The sequence below is a fragment of the Idiotropiscis lumnitzeri genome, chromosome 2 (assembly GCF_059441095.1).
Source record: "Idiotropiscis lumnitzeri isolate Australia: NSW breed Sydney's pygmy pipehorse chromosome 2, RoL_Ilum_1.0, whole genome shotgun sequence".
NCBI lineage: Eukaryota > Metazoa > Chordata > Actinopteri > Syngnathiformes > Syngnathidae > Idiotropiscis > Idiotropiscis lumnitzeri.
This window is the reverse complement of record NC_142392.1, coordinates 29,061,053-29,082,010: the sequence shown is the minus strand read 5'-3', so window position 1 is coordinate 29,082,010 and position 20,958 is coordinate 29,061,053. Positions and strand designations below refer to the sequence as shown.

The 20,958-nt window shown below is 46.0% G+C and overlaps 2 protein-coding genes across 2 annotated transcripts in view; both read right to left on the bottom strand.

Annotated features, from left to right (window-relative positions):
• LOC148342219 (uncharacterized) overlaps window positions 1-20,958 on the bottom strand; it is a 343,669-nt gene that overhangs the window by 59,925 nt on the left and 262,786 nt on the right. Inside the window, exon 2 of the mRNA XM_088287813.1 lies at window positions 15,724-16,029. Coding sequence (XP_088143939.1) covers window positions 15,724-16,029 — 306 coding nt within the window. The remainder of the gene's footprint in view (window positions 1-15,723; window positions 16,030-20,958) is intronic.
• On the bottom strand, window positions 14,630-15,661 carry LOC148342236 (uncharacterized; the record flags this gene model as incomplete). Its single annotated transcript, XM_088285395.1, has 1 exon — window positions 14,630-15,661. A coding segment is annotated over one exon (1,032 nt), but the record flags the coding sequence as incomplete, so codon positions are not given.

Genomic DNA, 20,958 nt, shown 5'->3' with positions numbered 1-20,958 from the left:
GATGAACACCCAGGTACTTGTAAGTTGAGACCCTCTCAACGTCTGTTCCCTGGATATTCACTGGTGCAGGTGGAGAGTGCCGACGCTTGCGGAAATCCACCACCAGCTCTTTGGATTTCTCAGCGTTGATTTGGAGGCGGTTCTGCTGACACCAGTCCACGAACCCCTGCGTAACCCCTCTGTACTCCCGATCGTCATTGTCAGTGATGAGGCCGACAATCGCAGAGTCATCAGAGAACTTCTGCAGGTGACAGGTTGTGGAATTGTATTTGAGTCCGAGGTGTAGAGGGTGAACAGGAAGGGAGCCAGCACAGTTCCCTGCGGCGCTCCCGTGCTGCAGAGGAGCACGTCAGACACACAGTCCTGTGTTCTCACGTACTGTGGCCGGTTTGTGAGGTAGTCGTGAATCCATGTGATGAGGTGGTGGGCCACTCCCGCCTGCTCCAGCTTGTCTCCCAATAAGGCGGGCTGGATGGTGTTGAAAGCACTTGAGAAATCAAAGAACATGATCCTCACCGTGCCCCCCGCCTTCTCCAGGTGGAAGAGTGAAGTGTGGAGCAGGTAGATGATGGCATCATCCACACTGATGCCAGGCTGGTATGCAAACTGGAGTGGGTCCATTGAGGAGCTGACCAGGGGGCGCAGATGGACGAGAACCAGTCTCTCCAGGGTTTTCATCAGATGAGACGTCAGCGCCACTGGTCTGAAGTTGTTGAGCTCCTTCGGATGGGGTGTCTTTGGAACCGGAACCAGGCAGGATGTTTTCCACAGCTGGGGGACTCTGCCCAGCTTCAAGCTCAGGTTGAACATGTGCTGGACGATTCCAGACAGCGGGTCTGCGCAGGATTTGAGGAGCTGGGAGCTGGGAGCTGATCCCATCTGGGCCTGCCGCCTTCCTCGCCTTCATCTTCCTCATCTGATTCTTCACCTGAGATGTTGTGAGGAACAAGGCTGAGCAGGAGGAAGTGGTGGTTGTCTGATGAGGCTGGGAACTGGAGCCTGTGGAGAGAGAGAGGGGCGAGAGAGGGGGGGAGAGGGTCTTGTTCGCAGTGGCAGGAGGGGTGGGTGGGGGCTGCATCAGGGAAGCCTGAGCGGGGTCAGACATTTGATCAAACCTATTGAAAAATAGGTTCAACTCATTTGCCCACTGAAGCCCCCCCGCCCTTCTGGGTCTTACCTGGTTGTCCGTGGCCTGAGATGGTCTTCAGGCCCCTCCAGACATCCCTGGCATTGTTCCGCTGTAGTTGTTCTTCCATCCGCATCCTGTAGGACTTTTTCCCCTCTCAGATCCTCCTTCTCAGCTGACGCTGCACTCTCTTCAGCGCGTCCTTGTCGCCTGAAACAAAAGCCCTCTTTTTGTCCTTCAGGAGAGCTTTAATGTCCGGTGTGATCCAGGGTTTGTTGTTGGAGAAACATCTTACAGTCCTGGTGAGAATGGTGTTCTCCATGCAGAAGTTAATGTAGTCTGTCTTAACTGTTATTTCGGTATTTATTTAAGTACTTTAATATTTCATTATTCGTTTCAGTATTCGATAAACTACCTTAATTCACTATTAATTTCAAGATTCATTTAACTGTTTTAGGAATAATTTAGTATTCTATGTTTAATTGTTACAGAATTTACTTTTTAAATTTTATTTTAACTATTTTGTTCAATCTTAATCTTATGGAAAATTATTTAGCAAGCACCAACACAAGGTTTTTAAAGATAAAGATAAAGATGTCCTTCAATAGTCCTACAATGGGTAAATTTGCAGTGTTACGACAGCAAAGGTATAGATCACACAGAGGCGGTGGTGCAATGTAGCCGTTAATGTATGACATTAGCAGCAGACATTCATAAAAAACATGCAAATATACACTGTATATACGTAAACACACAAATCCCCATGTGTATATACACACTTACATCCCACAACATTTACAAGTGTAAGGAAACACTCCGAATGTCTGTCTATGGTACAGAGAGAAAATTAATAAAATGCTGCAATGATAAAAAATACTGCTGTCATAACCCGTGTCGGTCATGTCAGTGTTTTTGTTATTATTTTCTTCACCTTCCTGCCATGTGCTCATTCTGTTTATTTAGTCAGCTGAGTGGGGCGTTCCCTCCAGCACTCGTTCCCCACCAGCCACGCACCTGTTCCCCGTTACCCTCACACACCTGATGCCCATCTGCTCCCCTAATTACTGGACTATTTGAACACCTCACTCCAACAACTCATTGGCGGTGCATTGCTCCGTTACGGACTGTCACGACCGCTCTCTGCTCTCGCCCCCGCTCTTGTCCTCGCTCTCGCCCCCGCTCTCGCCCCCGCTCTCGCCCCCGCTCTCGCCCCCGCTCTCGCCCCCGCTCTCGCCCCCGCTCTCGCCCCTGCTCTCGCCCCCGCCCCCGCCCCCGCCTCCGCCCCCGCCCCCGCCCCCTAGCATTTGTCCCTGTCCTTGCTCCCCACTCTTGTGATCCGGTTAGCCACGTTAAGTTTGCCTTTCTTATTTTGCACCCTGCCCCGTTGTCTGTCATTATTTTGGTCCCCTCATAAATTGCTTAAGTTACACCTTCTCCAGCTTCCTCGCATTCTGGGTCCACCTCCTCCTCGCCGACCGGCGACCCTGACAACTGCAATGATAAGACGACTGCAATGGTAAATGAAGGATTGTATTATGATTGCTGGCATTATTTTAAACACTTAAAGGACAGAAGGTCAATTATTTAATTTAGCAGGTTCATATTTACGGAATATGTTCAACATTGATGAAACAAAAAGCATTTATCAAATGGAACTAGAAGCACGGGTCACAAGAATAACTGAGATTGTAGTCCTGATGTTTTCTGATTTATTATATTTTTCTCATCTGCTAAAGTACTTATAGTACTTAGTTGAAATGTGTGAACTTTATTGAAATTTTGGGTAGTGAGAACAAATTTGCGCACATAGCATTTCCATGAGCTGCATTCAGAGCACTTCATGGTCTAATACGACGAAGCACATTCTCCACATTGGCTGTAGAGATGCAAACATACCAAATTGGGCACTGGAGGACTCACACAGACGCTATAAAAAAAACACATTCCGAAAGACATAACAATTGGAGATCGGAGCACATGCACATACGCATGCACACACACAAACACTTACATACACTTGCACATACACACACACATACACGTATACCTGCATATACACATGCACACCGACAATATTCCAGAGGAATGCCAGCGGGTAGAAAGACGGAGAGACTGCCCGCCGGGGAAGGCCAGCCTTGGCGTGCCAGTCTTGGGGACCAGACGGGAATCAATTATCCAGACGATGACTAACCTGGGGAGGACGTGGACCCGTGCCGTGGGAGGGAGCGAGGACGACCGATTCAACCTACATTACCCTTGACATAAAAAAAACTCCTATAAAAGCTGAAGCTGGGCTGAAAGATGGTGCGCATTTTTCGACTGTGCTCGCCCGAGTGGAGTTTCTCATGAGATTAAGAAAAAGCCGCCCAGATATCTGTCTTTGTACTATTTCCTGAACTCCAGAAATGGAAGAAACTAAATATCGGAACTCTAATCAGTTGTTGAGTCTTTATTTGACCCTTTTCTTCTTGAGTACAAAAACCGAACACGCATTGGCGTAAGTTTGGCTTTCAAAAGTTGATTTACTAAATACTTCTCATTTCCACGGTGACTCAACTCCAACAATACTAAAGCTGTTGCTTTATGTTATTCATATAGAATTTTTGTTTAAAATCCCCCTGGCTCTTCTTTTTGTCTTTTCTATATTATGTACGTATTAATAACTGTGTTTGTTAATGTTAATTAAGTTTTTGGCAAAAAACGTATTAGTAAATATTTATCATGTCACTGATGGTGGTGTGGTACACTCGCCTGAGTTGTGTGCAGGCAACGTGGGTTCAGTTCCCTCTCAGTGACGGTGTCTTTGTCTGCCCTGTGACTGGCTGGCGACCAGTTCAGGGTGTAGTGCGCCTTTCGCCCGTAGTCAGCTGGAATTGGCTCCAGCACTCTCCCGCGACCCTGTTCAGGATAAGTGGTGTGGATAATGACATGACATGACAAATATTTGTCATCTCATCAATATTTGCACAACAGAGTACTGAGCTTCGAGATCCTCACGATAATAGTTCTCGAAACTATATTTCTTATCAATGTAGGTTAGTTAAAGGATATTTTATTGACAATCTAATCTCAATATACAAAGACAGAAAAAAAATTGGTGGTGGGGGGGCGCGAATCTTTTTCTTCTTGGTAGGGGCGGGCGTGAAATAATTGAGAAGCACTGCTAGTATATGCAGACATTATATTCATACAATCTTGCAGCCCGAGTGAACCACAGCATTGTTGCAAGTTCGGTAGGAGAAACGTAACCTTCCCACTGCTGTTCCAGCAGCGGCTTCTCCGGGCATAGGGGGGAAGTGACGTCGGAGCTGACTCGCTTTTGTGGCGTTATTTTAATTATTTTGTTAATTTTTTTTAATCAACCGAATTAAAATATTACATAGAATATATATTAAAAGAGAACAGCCAGGTGTAAAAACAAACACAGAGGCAAAGAAATATATTTGAAAAATACGTGTGTTGCAAGTATGGTGACAAGCTTGCGTGACGTGTGGGGTGCGCATGCGTGGAGGAGGGAGGGGGCGGATGTTGTTGGAGTGTTGAATGAATGAAAGGAGGAAGTGTAAAATGGAAGAGGGAAGAGCATGAAAACAATAAAGCGAGGCTACAGGTACACCACTGTCTCCCTGCTGGCGTGTTATTATTGATTGGGAGGACTCCGCATTTCGACGACGTGCGCCGATCACGATCCCCGGGCAACTCCGGCCGCGAAGACGGACTCCGCATTCCGACGACGTGCGCCGATCACGATCCCCGGGCAACTCCGGCCTTGGAGACGAATCTCCCCTGCGCCCCCCCCCCGACCACGGTCAGGAGGAAACCGAGCAGGAACGGATAACACTGGCGACCACGAAGGGACAGGATCGAGCTCACGTCGTTAAGAGGAGTGGTGAGCACAGAGGAATATAGCACTCGCGGCTTATCAACAACTACGTGCGTTAGCTCGTAGCTAAGCTAGCACACGATGGCTGCCGCTCAATATCCCCGTGAAAACTCTGGACTCGAGGGTCAATGCGCATGTATGCTGTTGGACCGTGTTCCTAAACGTGCTAAATGGATTGAGGAAGTTAACCAATGCAAGCCTGTGGCAAAATGTGAACATTATAACCCATTTTTGTGTGACGCAAATTGTGCTACCGCATGTGCTAATGGGAAGGATTTGCTCACCCCACCACAGTTTTCCCGGTCAAACCCTTTTTCTGATGACGTTTATAAGAAACGACCCCACTGCACGTACAGCAGTTCCCTCTGTGGTTCAGCTTCCACCATAAAAATACGAGCACCGGACTCGAACCCATTTACTTCTACTAATCTGGGATGTTTTGCATGTAGCACGCCAGCTCCTTGCAAATTGTTGGAATACAGACAAGTTGATGCGGTAGACAGTCAGCAAATCCCTGCATGTCCTCAGCAGTACCCGAGGGACGGACAGTCTCACCGTTTCTTTCTTCAACCCCAAACTAATGCTGATGAAGATGATGATCCCAGACAAAGGATCCCCACACTACGCCCTGATCGATACGACGGCAGCACACCATGGAGAGAATTTCTGCACAAGTTTGAGAGTTGCGCCGAGGCAAATTATTGGTCGGAGAGGACTATGACGACGCAGTTGAAACACTGTTTGGTTGGAGCAGCGGGGGCCATCGTCCACCGTAACCCACGCTCATGGAAGTGGGATTATCACCGCCTAGTAGATGAGCTTGAGACTGCCTATGGCCCTTCCTCCGCTCATGCCGCCTCAGCCGCTGTGGAACTCAGACAGCGGGTGCGTAAACCCAGAGAAGCATTGCACGAATTCCGGGATGACATTTATGGAAGAATAGCTGTAGCTTATGGTGACAGAGTGGAAAGTGAGCAAGATTCTATTGCTGTTGAAGTGTTTACTAACGGCCTAGGTGATGCTGAGACGGTCCAGAAGTTGTTGGAAAAGCGACCAGCCACCCTTGCTGATGCTTATGAAATAGCACGCCGACATGAGACCACTAAAAGGGCTGCATCATATGTCGCTGATGCCATGCTGTTGGGAGCCCGCCACACTTCTGGATGTCGGCCCCGGGCTGCTGTTGTCAGAGAGAAAGAGGATTATGCTGTGGAAGCTCCATCTCCGATCAGCTCTTCATCCAGTAAGCACAAAAACTTTAAGAAGGGTCGAGTTCGCTGCCATAACTGTCAAGGCTGGGGCCATATTCAGAAGCAGTGTCCTTCCCCTCAAAAACCCAACAAGACTTCAACCTTGAGCAGTTGCCCTCGCGACTGCCCCGAACCACCTATGCTCCATCTCAAGGCTCCAAACAAGGAAATGTGCATAGCCGTGCGCCTTTACGAGCTGGAAGTGTGCGTTGTTCTGGATAGCGGGGCCCGTAGGAGTGTGCTGCCACTGCACTATTACAACGCCATTCACCCCGACATGAGGCCCCCTCTGCAGCCCTCGACTGTCGAGACCTTGATCGGTGTAGGCCCTGGAGACGTGCCTGTACTTGGCGAGGCCCAAATACCTGTCGATATCAGCAGCCGTCAAGTGACCATTGATTTTGTTGTAGCAGATATATCTGGAAATGAAGTGCTGCTGGGTCATCCCTTTCTCGTTCGAGCCGAAGCTCGCCTTGACTTTGGCCGTCATCGCATCATCTTGTTCGGCGAAGAAGTGCCCTACTACCAAGCTGAAGCTAGCCCAAAGTCACATGCCGTGAGAGTATCCAGGTCCGTTGTTGTGGAGCCGGGGCAGGAATGTGTTGTGAGGGGCAGTGTGGATCTAGGCGCAGCCACCTTCGGGAACCTGATGCTCAGTCCCACGAAAGGATTCGTCGAAAAGCACAAGGTGCTCGTTGCTAGAGTGCTGATCGATGCCCAGTCTTCCAAAGCGGTCCCCCTTCGACTTTTCAACCCGGGCAACAAAGCTGTGACTGTTAAGGAAGGATCCATTGCTGGGCTCCTCCAGCCGGCCGAAGCCATGCAGCCGTCCAGCGTGCCCTCGGTGAAGGACACACTTGTTGGCCCGCCAGTGGTTCCTCTGCACCTGCAAGAGCTCTATGCCCAGAGTTCCCAAGACCTTAATGACCATGAGCAGCTCCAACTTAAGCGTTTGCTGTGCACCTATGGCCACACATTTTCCACAGGGCCTACAGACCTGGGCCGAACCAGCCTTGTCCAGCACGACATTATGACCCGTCCTGGCGCTCCAGTCAAACAACCGCCAAGGAGAATGGCAGGAGAAAAGCAGCAGCAAGCAGACCAGCAGATCCACGACAGCCTGCAAAGCGGTGTTGCTCAGCGTAGTCATAGTAGCTGGGCCTCACCCATTGTTATGGTGCGTAAAAAGGATGGGACTTACCGTCTATGCATCGACTACAGAGCCCTCAACGACCGTACCATCACCGATGCATATCCCCTACCGCGTATCCAGGACACGCTGGACACGCTCTCCACTGCTAAATGGTTCAGCACGTTGGATCTTGCCTCGGGCTACTGGCAAGTGGAGTTGACCCCAAGAGCACGCAAAGCCGCCGCTTTTTGTACCAGAAAGGGCCTCTTCGAATGGAATGTCATGCCATTCGGCCTTTGCAACGCTCCAGCAACGTTCCAACGGCTGATGGACCGCGTCTTGGCTGGCCTGCAGTGGGAGACCTGCTTGGTCTATTTGGACGACATCATTGTGCTGGCCAGGGACGTGACGGAGATGCTGCAACGGTTGGGCAAGGTGTTTGACCGACTTCAGCACGCGAACTTGAAGCTGAAACCCTCTAAATGCTGCCTCTTTCGACGCAAGGTTGCCTACCTTGGCCACATAGTATCTGAGCACGGTGTGGCCACCGACCCGAGCAAGGTCCAGAAGGTCCAGACGTGGCCCACCCCCACATCAATCCAGGAGGTAAGACGATTCATCGGTCTAGCCTCGTACTATCGTCGGTTTGTAAAAGACTTTGCATCAATAGCCGAGCCCTTGCACAACCTGACTAAGAAGAACGCTCACTTCCAGTGGCATGCAGAGCACCAAGCGGATTTTGACGAGCTTAAGTGCCGCCTGACTTCAGCCCCAGTCCTTGGATATCCGCTTGACTGCGGTGAAATGATACTGGACACCGATGCGAGTGACACGGGCGTCGGTGCTGTACTGTCGCAGATTCAACAAGGTGTGGAGCGAGTGCTGGCTTATGGCAGTCACAAACTGACGAGAACCGAACAGAACTACTGCACGACGAGACGTGAACTCCTAGCCATTGTGGACTTCACTTCACATTTTCGCCAGTACCTCCTTGGACGACGCTTCAAGGTGCGCACCGACCACAGCAGCCTGCGCTGGCTGACCAGAATGAAAGAGCCAGAAGGGCAGTTGGCTCGGTAGCTCGAAAAACTTGCTGAATACGACTTTGAGATTGTTCACCGCCCAGGGCGTGTGCACGCCAACGCTGATGGCCTCTCCAGAAGGCCCTGTCGCCAGTCCTGTGCCTGCAATGTGCCAAGTCCTTCCTCGCAACCGACGGGCGTCACACATCGGGCGGTCCAGTGCGAATTGGACTCTGCCCCCGGTTCCCTGTCGCTGAGTCCAGTGGGGGTAGAGGGACGACCATCCACCATGGTGTCGGGTCTAGTGGGGGTAAGTCAAAGCGCCCCTGCACCCGACACACATACTGTAGACCAAGGCAGTCACACCAATGTACACATTGTCAATATGACAGAGAATGTCCATGTGACGAGAACCCCTGATACTGCTTCGTTGTTTCATGGCTGGACAATGGGGGAGCTGAGCCAAGCCCAGGACGCAGACGCTGACATTGCACCAATACGCGCCTGGATGTCAGCCAGCAGTGAGCGCCCCCCTTGGACTACAGTTTCATCATGCAGTCCAGCCGTGAAGACGTACTGGTCCCAATGGAAACGACTCTACTTCAGAGATGATGTTTTGGTCCGTCGTTTCTACTGCCTTGACGACACCCAATTCTTCCCGCAAATTCTGCTGCCTCACAATTTACGGCCCGAGGTGATGAAACAGATGCATGACGGTGCCGTGGGTGGACATTTTGGGGTTGAACGGACCGTGGCCAGACTGCAAACCCGATACTACTGGTACCACATGAGGGAGGATGTCACCCTCTGGTGCCGGACCTGTACCAGCTGTGCGTCCAGGGCCCGCCCCGTCAAGAGACCACAAGCCCCAATGGGAACTGTCCGGGTAGGGGCCCCGATGGAGCGCATTGCCTTGGACATTATGGGACCACTTAATGAGACTGAGCGCAGAAACCGGTATGTGCTTGTCATACAAGATTACTTCACGAAATGGACAGAGGCGTTTCCCATTCCTGATGAGCGAGCTGTGACCGTTGCCGAAGTTGTTGCTTCTGAGTGGGTGTGCCGCTACGGCATACCTCATGCACTGCACAGCGATCAGGGACGCAATTTTGAATCTGAAGTATTCCAAAGCATGTGCCGCTTGTTTGGCATTGACAAGACTCACACTACACCATTTAGACCCCAGTCAGATGGCCAGGTTGAACGCTTCAACGCTACTCTCCAGAAGATTCTGGCCTCCACCGCGGAACGTTGCCATTGGGACTGGGACCTTATGGTTCCTTATGCTGTCATGGCCTACAGGGCAACTAAACACAGTTCCACCGGGTTCACTCCAAATTTCATGATGTTCGGCAGAGAAGTGAGCGAACCAGTGGACCTAGTTGCCGGATTGCCACCCGACCCAGACATTCAACCGTCCGTTCCAGAGTACGTCAAACAGCTGCGTGAACGGCTGGAGCTGGCCCATCTGATCACCAGAGAAGCTCTGGGTGAGTCTGTTACGCGTGCAAAAAGACAGTACGACAAAAACTGTTGCCATTCGCAGTACAAGATTGGAGATCCTGTGTGGTACCTTGTAAAAGGTACGCACCACGTCAAGAACAAAGTGAGGAAGTTCCTTCCGTTATATGAAGGGCCATTCTTTGTCCTTGGACAATTGGACGACCTGGTCTACCGTATTAAGAAGAACCCGAGATCCAAGGTGAAAGTTGTCCACCACGATCAACTTAAGCATTATCGCAGCCGTGAGCCCCTGGACAACACCTGGGCTTTGGACCGAGCTCAGAGGTGGGCACCTATAGAGGTTCCTCCGCCAGCTGTGGAGGATGGCCCAGCACACCATGATCTAGGCCTGCGTGATTTGTTCTCAAGCGTGACTGACGATCCTGGCACCATTCCACCATCTGCATCTGACCCCACACCGGTTGTGCTCATTCCATCCTCCCCTTCCCATGGAGACCATGAAAATGGTGGGGGCGCGGTGGGTGAGTCACTCCAGCTGGGCCTGCCAGTCCAACGACCAGGACGTTCCCGCAGGGCAGCTGACCGTTATGGTGCCTGGGTGACTTAAATGGTGTGAGGAGCACTTGAATGTTCAAGGCAGTTCTCAGGGCCTTATCTAAATTTTATACAATTTTCCTACTTCGTCCATGTTTTAATGGAAGTTGTTTACATATGCGATTTTTCAATGTTTTTTTGCTGTTAAAAAAAACTGTCAGTGCTACGCTTCTGACCTGTCATTGTGAATTGCTTTATCTCAGGAATTCCGCCGGTCGCCTTAAATTGATTACTTAGCAGTGGATTTCAGTTCCTTCCTCGTGGCGTTTATTTTCACCGTGGTTAATATGCATTTCCTTATATGAACCGATTATTGTAACCAAGCTGTCATTTACCATACCTCGCTTGTATAAGAGAATGATAATCACAACTGTCTTTTGGGCACCAAGCCTCTAATAGATGTTGTAGGTCAGCTCGTATTTCTGTGCTGGAGTGGAATTGTTTAATTACCATACAGAGTGGGGGTAGTGTTGCGAGTATGGTGACAAGCTTGCGTGACGTGTGGGTGTGCGCATGCGTGGAGGAGGGAGGGGGCGGATGTTTTTGTCGAGTGTTGTATAAAAACAAAGTGGAAGAAAAAGATGGAAGAGGGGAGAGCATGAAAACAATAAAGTGAGGCTACAGGTACACTGTCTCCCTGCTGGCGTGTTATTATTGATTGGGAGGACTCCGCATTTCGACGACGTGCGCCGATCACGATCCCAGGGCAACTCCGGCCTTGGAGACGGATCTCCCCTGCGTCCCCCGCGACCACGGTCAGGAGGAAACCGAGCAGGAACGGATAACAATAATATAATGAATCAGTAAACACCATGACTACAATCCCAGTCTTATCTATGCACTGTACTTCTACTTTCATTTGATAAATTATTTTAACATATTCAGTAAACATGAACCTGCTAAATTAAATAATTTGTTAGGAATCGGAGGGTGGAGGTAGAGGAGGACCCAAAATGAAGGGATGTCAGGCAAGGGTAACTTAAAGGGAATTTAATTAACAAAATAGGGCAAACAAGGTACTAGGCACAAACAAACGAAATAAAGTGCAAAACAACGACGACTAACAAAACACGGCTGGGCAGAACTAAACTGGACTAGGACGCAGGGACAGGAACCAGGGATAAGCGACCGTGACAATGAAAAATGAACAATGAGCATGGACAATGAACAAGGGCAACAGTGACATCCAAGAAAGGGCAATGAACCAACGCCGAGTAGTCAGCGTAGGAGGCTTTAATAGTGACGTAATTAGTGGGTTGACGAGAGACAGGTGCGTGGCTGGCGGGCGCGTCTCTCCAGCCATGACGACATGACAGGACATGCGCTGGAAAGAAACGCCCCCACGCCCGTTGAGCAAACGTAAACAAAAACAAGACATGACGGAAACGGACCATAACATAATTGACCTTTTGTCCCGTAAATGTTTAAAATAATGCCAGCAATCGTAATACAATCCTTCACTATTAATTACATAAATCCTACAATAAAGCATAACTTTAACTCGATTGATGAAAGTAAAGTTTAATTTAGGCTATTAAGTAACTCAGTGTTGGGCCTTCAATGCCTTCTCTGTTGGCCGAACATAATCAATAAAAAAAATGATAATAATCGTCACATTGATGTTATATTATAGCTGAGCGTTGTATTTTTAGGTGAGAGTTTTGAATCCAATCAGAATTCCGTTCGCTCGTGTTGCTGGGCAGGTTTCACAATACGGGGAGCGGGCATTATTCGTTCCGAGGCCTTAAGACGCAATTCTGCGGGCATCTCTTCTGTCAAAGTCAATGAGCTTTCATATTTGTTAGACGGTTGCGATAGCCAATCAGATCACGAGTTGGTTACAGTGAGCCTTTTCGCTGGCCTTATGCTGAGGGTGATGAACGCGTTTTGTGATTGGATACTCACTTGTGAGGGGGCAGCACTATGCCGAATCAACACATTGAAAGTCCTAATTGGCGACCGTTCGAAAATCTAAAATATATTCTTGCTTTTTTTAAACCACAATGGCCGAAGGAGGGAAAAGTGTGATTTTTATTGCAGATACACTTGCAAGGACATTTTCAAGTCGGACCTTTCAAGAGAAGCTATATCGTCCAACACTCACTTAGTGGTGCGTAAGTGTGTTTCTGTATATTATTTGTCCAGCCGTGGTGTCATAAATAATGGTATTTTGATGGGGATTTACTCAAGTAGGACAAAGTAGGACTTCACTGAAGGCACAGGTGTGAAATGCACTGAAATAACTAAAAAAGTAAAAGTAAAAAAAAAAAAATTACGATTGTTTAAGAATGTGCAAGAAAGAACTCAATCTGATCGAAATGTTGTGCTTTGACAAATGTCGATAAGTAATGATATTTTCCAGGAGGTATTTATTTCTTTGTTGTTTATTCATTCAATTCTAGACTTGTTTCAATATTTGAGTGTTGTTTTTCTTTCAATATGTCGTATATTTTGTCTTTGAAGTGTGGGTCCTTGCTGCCTTCCGGAGAGGCAGCCGAGCAAGGCTGGATTGGTGATGGAAAAGAACGAAAGAAAGAAGAAAGATTTTATTCTCATCACATGCTGATGTCAAAAGAAGTCTCCCCAAAAACGTGTGCGTGTGTGCGCTCCGCGCACGTGCAAGCCCCCTCTCAGACATTCCCTTCTTATAGGGAAGGCCCAAATAGGACATGAATATCTAATTTTCCCTTGTTGCATATGCATTCCCATCCCGCTAGTCTTCGGGATTTCCCTCCAAAAGTCCCCCAGAGGGAGAGCAGATGCGTCTCCCCGTTGATACGACCAGTCTACTCGTGACTTAAATTACTCTCATACCCTGGAAGGTCACTGACCTGGCGAGAGAATTGCCCCCACCATAAACAATGCTCAGGCCTATTTTCTCTCAGGGCAGTATCTGGTTACATCGGAACTTCAGAACCAAGACTGGTCACTTCTGTGAGCTCCAGTCCCTTCATAGTTACATGAAGAGAATTACATCCCATATCTAGATTAGGCCGTTTAAAAATACACAACTTTTTTTTTCATTTATTTCAATGTATATTTAAGCTTTCTTATGTAATAATACAACATTTATTCAATTATTTTAGTGTGTAAAATTCTCAACAATCTAAACCTTTTTATTTCACTCTTGAATATTTCTTAACATATTTGTTCATTTGAATATGTATGCAATTTAAATTATTCCATCCATCCAGCCATTTTCTGCCGCTCATCCAGGGTCGGGTTATTGAATTTTTTTTTAGTATTTTTTATAATTCAATATTTATTTCAAGATCAGGACTCTTCTCAATTAGTTCAATATTTATAAAATGTTTCTATTATTATTAATTGAAGTAAGGCTGTATGTGGTTTCCAATTTTAAATTTTAATATTTTCCTATTTCAATATATAAATAATCCAATGTATAAAAAATACAATATAGCATGAAAAAAAATATTTGGTATATTTGACAAAATGATAGTTTTTCCAAAGTGAGATTCTGCTTAGCAACAAACCCCAAACGCTTGATAGAGCTCAACCTAGAAAGTGTATTTAGCCAGTCAGAAATTTATTCATAAAGTGTAATATTAAATGTATGTGAGGGGATATTTGAAGACTTTGAGTTTTGTTCAATGGACCATACATATACGAGCCAGCCAAACACAACGAGAAAACCAGCGCTGACTCCAGTCGCCATCAAGTTGCCAACTCCTGACATACCAAAACCTTTGAGAGAAACTGAGACGATTTGCGTTTCTCTTTCTGGTTCTTTTTATAGTTCAACTTCAAGTTCTGTTTTTCACTTTTTCACAGCGTAATGAAGGCCAGTTGAGCAAGTGGAACAAGTGTTTTTATTGATGATTGTGGAAGGCAGCAATTTCATAAGCACAGTTTCTTCTCACACCTTTTCCATTAGGTACGATTAAAAAGACGTATAACGTGAACAAATGTTGTTCCAGGCAAAGGCAATTAATTTTATTTACATGTTTGATGTAAACACACAAAAAAAAAATCATCACTCAGACACATTGGTTATTCTGGCGCTGATCCCATTGGCTTAATGTCGATAAATGAGCTGTGCAAAAGTAAATTTTTCATATTTTATTCAAAATCAAAATTTACATCTTACCACAAAGAGTCAGTTCCTTCAGTTATTTGTTTTATTTTTTTTAAGCTTCAAGGATCGCTGCTTTTCTCACCAGCACAATTGTGTCTCTCAGCAATACGTTGAGTGAAGAATTTTTTAGCACAAACGCTACAACTGAATGGCTTTTCTCCATTGTGCGTTCTTGTGTGGCTTCGTAAATGCGAATTTAGAGAGAAACTCCTGGCACAAACTGAGCAGGAAAAAGGTTTTTCTCCACTGTGCGTTCTTGTGTGGAGTGTTAAATCAAACTTTTGAGAGAAGCTTTTGCCACAAACTGAGCAAGAAAAAGGTTTTTCTCCAGTGTGTGTTCTTGTGTGGCAAGTTAAATATGACTTTACAGAGAAGCGTCTACCACAAACTGAGCAGGAAAAAGGTTTTTCTCCACTGTGTGTTCTTGTGTGTTTTGTTAAACTTGACTTTTGAGAGAAGCATTTTCCACAAACTGAGCAAGAAAAATGTTTTTCTCCACTGTGTGTTCTTGTGTGTTCTGTTAAACTTGACTTTTGAGAGAAGCATTTTCCACAAACTGAGCAAGAAAAAGGTTTTTCTCCACTGTGTGTTCTTGTGTGTGCTGTTAAATTTCCCTTTTCAGAGAATCCTTTGCCACAAACTGAGCATGAAAAAGGCTTCTCTCCACTGTGTGTTCTTGCGTGCCTTGTTAAATGTGCCTTTTGAGAGAAGCTTTTGCCACAAACTGAGCAAGAAAAAGGTTTTTCTCCACTGTGCATTCTTGCGTGCCTTGTTAATTGTCCCTTTCGAGAGAAGCTTTTGCCACAAAGTGAGCAAGAAAAAGGTTTTTCTCCACTGTGCATTCTTTTGTGGATTGTTAAATCAAACTTTTGATAGAAGCTTTTGCCACAAACTGAGCAAGAAAAAGGTTTTTCTCCACTGTGCATTCTTGTGTGGATTGTTAAATCAAACTTTTGATAGCTTTTGCCACAAACTGAGCAAGAAAAAGGTTTTTCTCCACTGTGCGTTCTTGTGTGCCTTACTAAATGAGACTTTCGAGAGAGGTTTTTGCCACAAACCGAGCAGGAAAAAGGTTTTTCACCACTGTGTGTTTTTCTGCGACTTTTTAAAGACAGCTTTGAAGTGAATGAGTCAGTGTGACATGCCCTTTCACCTTTGGCTTGCCCATCATCATCATCATCATCATCGTCATGAGCGTCTGATAATGTGTCCTCATTATGTACTTGTGATGGTCCCCAGTGGTCTTCATCACCTTCTGTTGTCACGTAATGACTTGAGCTGCTGCGTGTAGGCTCCGCCCCTCTGTTGTCCTCACTCTCATCCTTGTTTTCATCTTCAGTCTTTATAGGGAGAACGTTCACTGGTGACTTGTTGATCTCCTCCTCCTCCTCCTCCTCCTTTTTCATGTGAGTCAAGTCTGGCTCCTCTTTTACATAAAGGAGATCGTTTTCACTGACGTCTGCAGGACACAATAAGACAAATTTGGTTTGGTCAAGTCAAACCTCAGGCGGCGACTTTGTCTTATTTTCTACCGTGCTACCTTGACTTGTGCCTGCCGCATACGGAGCAATGCGTGGACCCCAACTTGGACCGGACCATGGGGGCATTTCATAAAATTACGTCCTACGATGTAAACCTCCCTTTAGCAGCACAACTGTGATAAACGAGCATTTAAAAAGGAAGCACGTTGCGGCTGATGCCCGATTTCATTCCTGACATAGTCACAGACGTTTTTGGAATATGTATTCGAATTCAACTAAGATACACCATAATATTTTAAGAGTTCACTGAATTATTTTGGAACTGCAATGACGCTTAACAGCTATAGGGTGTCAGTAATGAGTAACAAAGTAACACAAGACCTCCCACTGATCCATCATCATTGTCATTTGGATAAATTACCAGGAACTATGAGTTGTGGGGGTGATGCAAACCACCTGGGCCACAGGAACTTTATTACCAGGAACTAAATGTTCCTGGACTTGTAGGTAGAAAAGGGGGTTGTGACGTTCAGCCTTTTTAAGCCCATAGTAAGACAAAGATGCAGATGCATTCCTTGCAGCATGCGCTTGTTCACTGATGAGATCCGTGCAACCCTGGATGGATGCATTCAATGTATTTTAAATGTTTGGATGGGGTGAAACGATGCACACGTGCACAAAACAGTGCAGGGCCACCCGAGGTTCATTGACTCTCACCCGACCAAGCCAGTAAAAAGTTCATAAATAAGACCAATCCGTACTTGATTTAAAAAAAATATATATATATTTTCTGTTTTATTCACTAAAATTGATCAACCGCCATTGACGTTTTCGCGGCAGTGTGCACATTTTTAGAGTCAGGCGGAATTCCTTCCGTAAGGAATTGCTTGAACAAAATATAAAAACCAGGAAATCTTATTTTGTTATTTTAAATGTAAATTTTATACTGGGAAAAACATGGAGTTCACCCCCCACTATTGGTTATTCTTTGGCATATATTTTCTGCACTGATTACATTTGACATAAACAATTGCTCAGCAGACCTGCAAGTAAAAGGCAATATTTAAAAATAAAACGGCAATAACCTTGAACGATTTCCCCAAACAACTTAATCTTGTGATGCATATTTCTAATGAAAGAAAGTCGTTCTTGACAAAGCAAATGAGAGTAAGATGTGTACAAACCTGCTTCGAGTGGCACAACACGAAGCTGCTTCCTAACTTCGCCCAGCAGTTGAAGATGATGCTCGTTCTCTTCTTTTATTCCACAAAGTTCCTCTTTGTACTTGTGTGTCGTTCTTTCACACATATTCAAATGATAACTCCAAAAAATCCGCACTTGATCTCTGCTTGGCGATGAGTCATGTGCCTCTTTTCGTTAGCGGCTAGCTAGCTAACAAGCTAAGCTAACTACGCCGAAAAGCATCAACGCGCGAAGATGAGGTTATCGGGACACAAAGACTTAATGAATTATGTCGTAGTCCTTTAGAGTAGCACTGGACATCCTTTGAGAAAATTACAGTCAGTTCCACACTAAATTAGAAGAATTTAGCGGTGGACTGCTTTTGTTCCGGTGTGGACGGGTCGGTGGATGTGGTCGAGGTCCTTCGGAAGCTGCGCGCTTGCTTATGACGTCATGCTTTAAGCGCGTATTTTCCAAATATATTTATTTGCCTCAGTGGGTTTTTTTACACCTGGCTGTTCTATTTTAATATTTATTTTATATAATATTTTAATTCGGTTGATAAAAAAAATTAACAAAATAACTAAATTAACGCCACATTGGCGAGTCATCTCTCGCGTCACTTCCGCCTATGCCCCGAGAAGCCGCTGCTGGAACAGCAGTGGGACGTTTAAGTTTCTCCGACCGAACTTGCAACAATGCTGTGGTTCACTCGGGCTGCAAGATTGTATTAATATAATGTCGGCATATACTCGCAGTGCCTCTCAATTATTTCACGCCCGCCCCTACCAAGAAGAAAAAGATTCGCGCCCCCCCACCACCAATTGTTTTTCTGTCTTTGTAGATTTATATTAGATTGTCAATAAAATATCCCTTAACTAACCTAAATTGATAAGAAATATAATTTTGAGAACTATTATAGTGAGGATCTCGAAACTCAGTACTCTATTGTGCAAATATTGATGAGATGATAAATATTTGTCATGTCATGTCATTATCCACACCGCTTATCCTGAACAGGGTTGCGGGAGGGTGCTGGAGCCAATTCCAGCTGACAACGGGCGAAAGGCGCACAACACCCTGAACTGGTCGCCAGCCAGTCACAGGGCAGACATAGACACCGTCACTGAGTGGGAACTGAACCCACGTTGCCTGCACACAACTCAGGCGAGTGTACCACTCCACCATCAGTGACATGATAAATATTTACTAATACGTTTTTTGTAAAAAAACTTTATTAACATTAACCAACCAAACAGTTATTAATACGTACATAATATAGAAAAGACAAAAAGAAGAGCTAGGGGGATTTTAAACAAAAATTCTATTTGAATAAGTAAATCCACCTTTAAAAGCCAAACTTACTCCAATGCGTGTTCGTTTTTTTGTGCTCAAGAAGAAAAGGGTCAAATAAAGACTCAACAACTGATTAGAGTTCCGATATTTAGTTTCTTCAATTTCTGGAGTTCAGGAAATAGTACAAAGACAGATATCTGGGCGGCTTTTTCTTAATCTCACGAGAAACTGCACTCGGGCGAGCACAGTCGAAAAATGCGCCCCATCTTTCAGCCCAGCTTTAGTTTTTATAGGAGTTTTTTATGTTAAGGGTAATGTAGGTTGAATCGGTCGTCCTCGCTCCCTCCCACGGTACGGGTCCACGTCCAAGGGAAGGTCCTCCCCAGGTTAGTCATCGTCTGGATAAGTTGATTCCCGTCTGGTTCCTAAGACTGGCACGCCAAGGCTGGCCTTCTCCGGCGGGCAGTCTCTCCGTCTCTCCAGCTGCCATTGCTCTGGAATCTTGTCGGTGTGTATGTGCATGTGTAGGTCCGAGTCTATGTGTATGTGTCTGTGTGTGTGCATGCGTATGTGCATGTGCTCCGATCTCCAATTGTTATGTCTTTCGGAATGTGTTTTTCTTTATAGCGTCTGTGTGAGTCCTCCAGTGCCCAATTTGGTATGTTTGCGTCTCTACAGCCAATGTGGAGAATGTGCTTCGTCGTATTTGTCCATGAAGTGCTGTGAATGCAAGTCATGGAAATGCTATGTGTGCAAATTTGTTCTTAGTACTGAGAATTTCAATAAAGTTCACACATTTAAACATTTAAAACATCAGGACTACAATCCCAGTTATTCTTGTGACCAGTGCTTCTAGTTCCATTTGATAAATGCTTCTTGTTTCATCAATGTTTAACATATTCCGTAAATATAAACCTGCTAAATTAAATAATTGACCTTCTGTCCTGTAAGTGTTTAATATAATGCCAGCAATACAATCCTTCGTTTACCATTACAGCACTTTTATCATTGCAGTATTTTCTATCATTGCAGCATTTTTATTGATTTCCCCTCTGTGTCATGACCCGTGTCGGGCATGTCAGTGTTTTTGTTGTTATTTTCTTCCCTCCTTCCTGCCATGTGCTTTTCTGTTATTGTTTTGTCAGCTGTATAGGGGCGTTTCCCTCTCAGCCGTCTCGCCCTCACCAGCCACGCACCTGTTCCCTGTTAACCGTCACACCTGATCCCCATCTGCTCCCTAAAGACTGGACTATTTAAGCTTTCCATACCGACAACGCAGTGTCGGGTCATTGCCGCACTTTACGGACTTCCACGACCACGTTTGTTCCTGTCAAGTTCATGCTCTTGTTCACGTCCTCGTCCTCCTTCCCGTTACGTCCCTCAGCGTTTTGCCCCGGCTTCTGTTCCTCGTCCTCCTTTTCTGTTAAGTCACGTTTTGGTTGCCCTTGTTACCTAGCACCCTGCCACGTTGTTTGTCCTTGTTTGTTCATTTAATAAATTCCCTTAACGTTACCCACCTCCCTGCCTCCTCGCCTTTTGGGTCCACCTCCTCCTCGCCATGAGGCGATCCCTGACACTCTGTACCATAGACAGACATTCGGAGTGTTTCCTTACACTTGTCATGACCCGTTCGGTCATGTCAGGTCTTTGTTTGTTTTTGCCACATCCCGTTTTCAATCATGCCATGTCTTTTGTTTGTTGTCCCCTTTTTGCCCTATTTCCCGACATCACTGCCCTTGCTTTAGCTTTTCTTCATGCCACTGTTACTGTTGCTCCCGTTCATGCTCATAGCTCACAGCTCAGGTTATTTGTCACTGTCCCTCTTTCATAGTCAAGTTTAGTTCTGTCAGTCATGTTTTGTTCATCCGTCGTTATTTTGCACTTCGTTACGTTTGTTTTCCCTAGTACCTTGTTTGTCCTATTATTTCATTAATTAAACTCCCTTTAAGTCACCTTTGCCTAGCTTCCCTGTATTTTGGGTCCTTCCCCTACCTCCTCCACCCGCGGAGCGTAACAGAATGCACCGACCAAACGCGGACCTAGCGGGAAGCTCACGCCGCTCCAACTACCACCCTTCTCAGCCTGCCGACCAACCCCCCTTCACGTAGGTTCCGTTTTTCGTTCCACGTCTGTTTCTCCCCCTTTGTTTCATGTTAACGTTAATGATTACCCGCCTGTCGTACCTCCCCACGTTATCATAGATTCTGATTTTGAAGACGATTTTGAGCACCCTGCCATTTCACCCCCTCACGTTTTAGTTTATTCGGATTTTGAGGATGATTTTGAGCACATATATAACCTTTTAGACGCCCAGCGCGACACGAATTCTGTTAGGCCCAGTCACTTCCCTTCCCCTGAACAATTTCTGTCACCTTTTTCTTTTGAGTTTTTTGAGTCCACTCCAAGTAGAGGTTCTGCCACTCCCCACT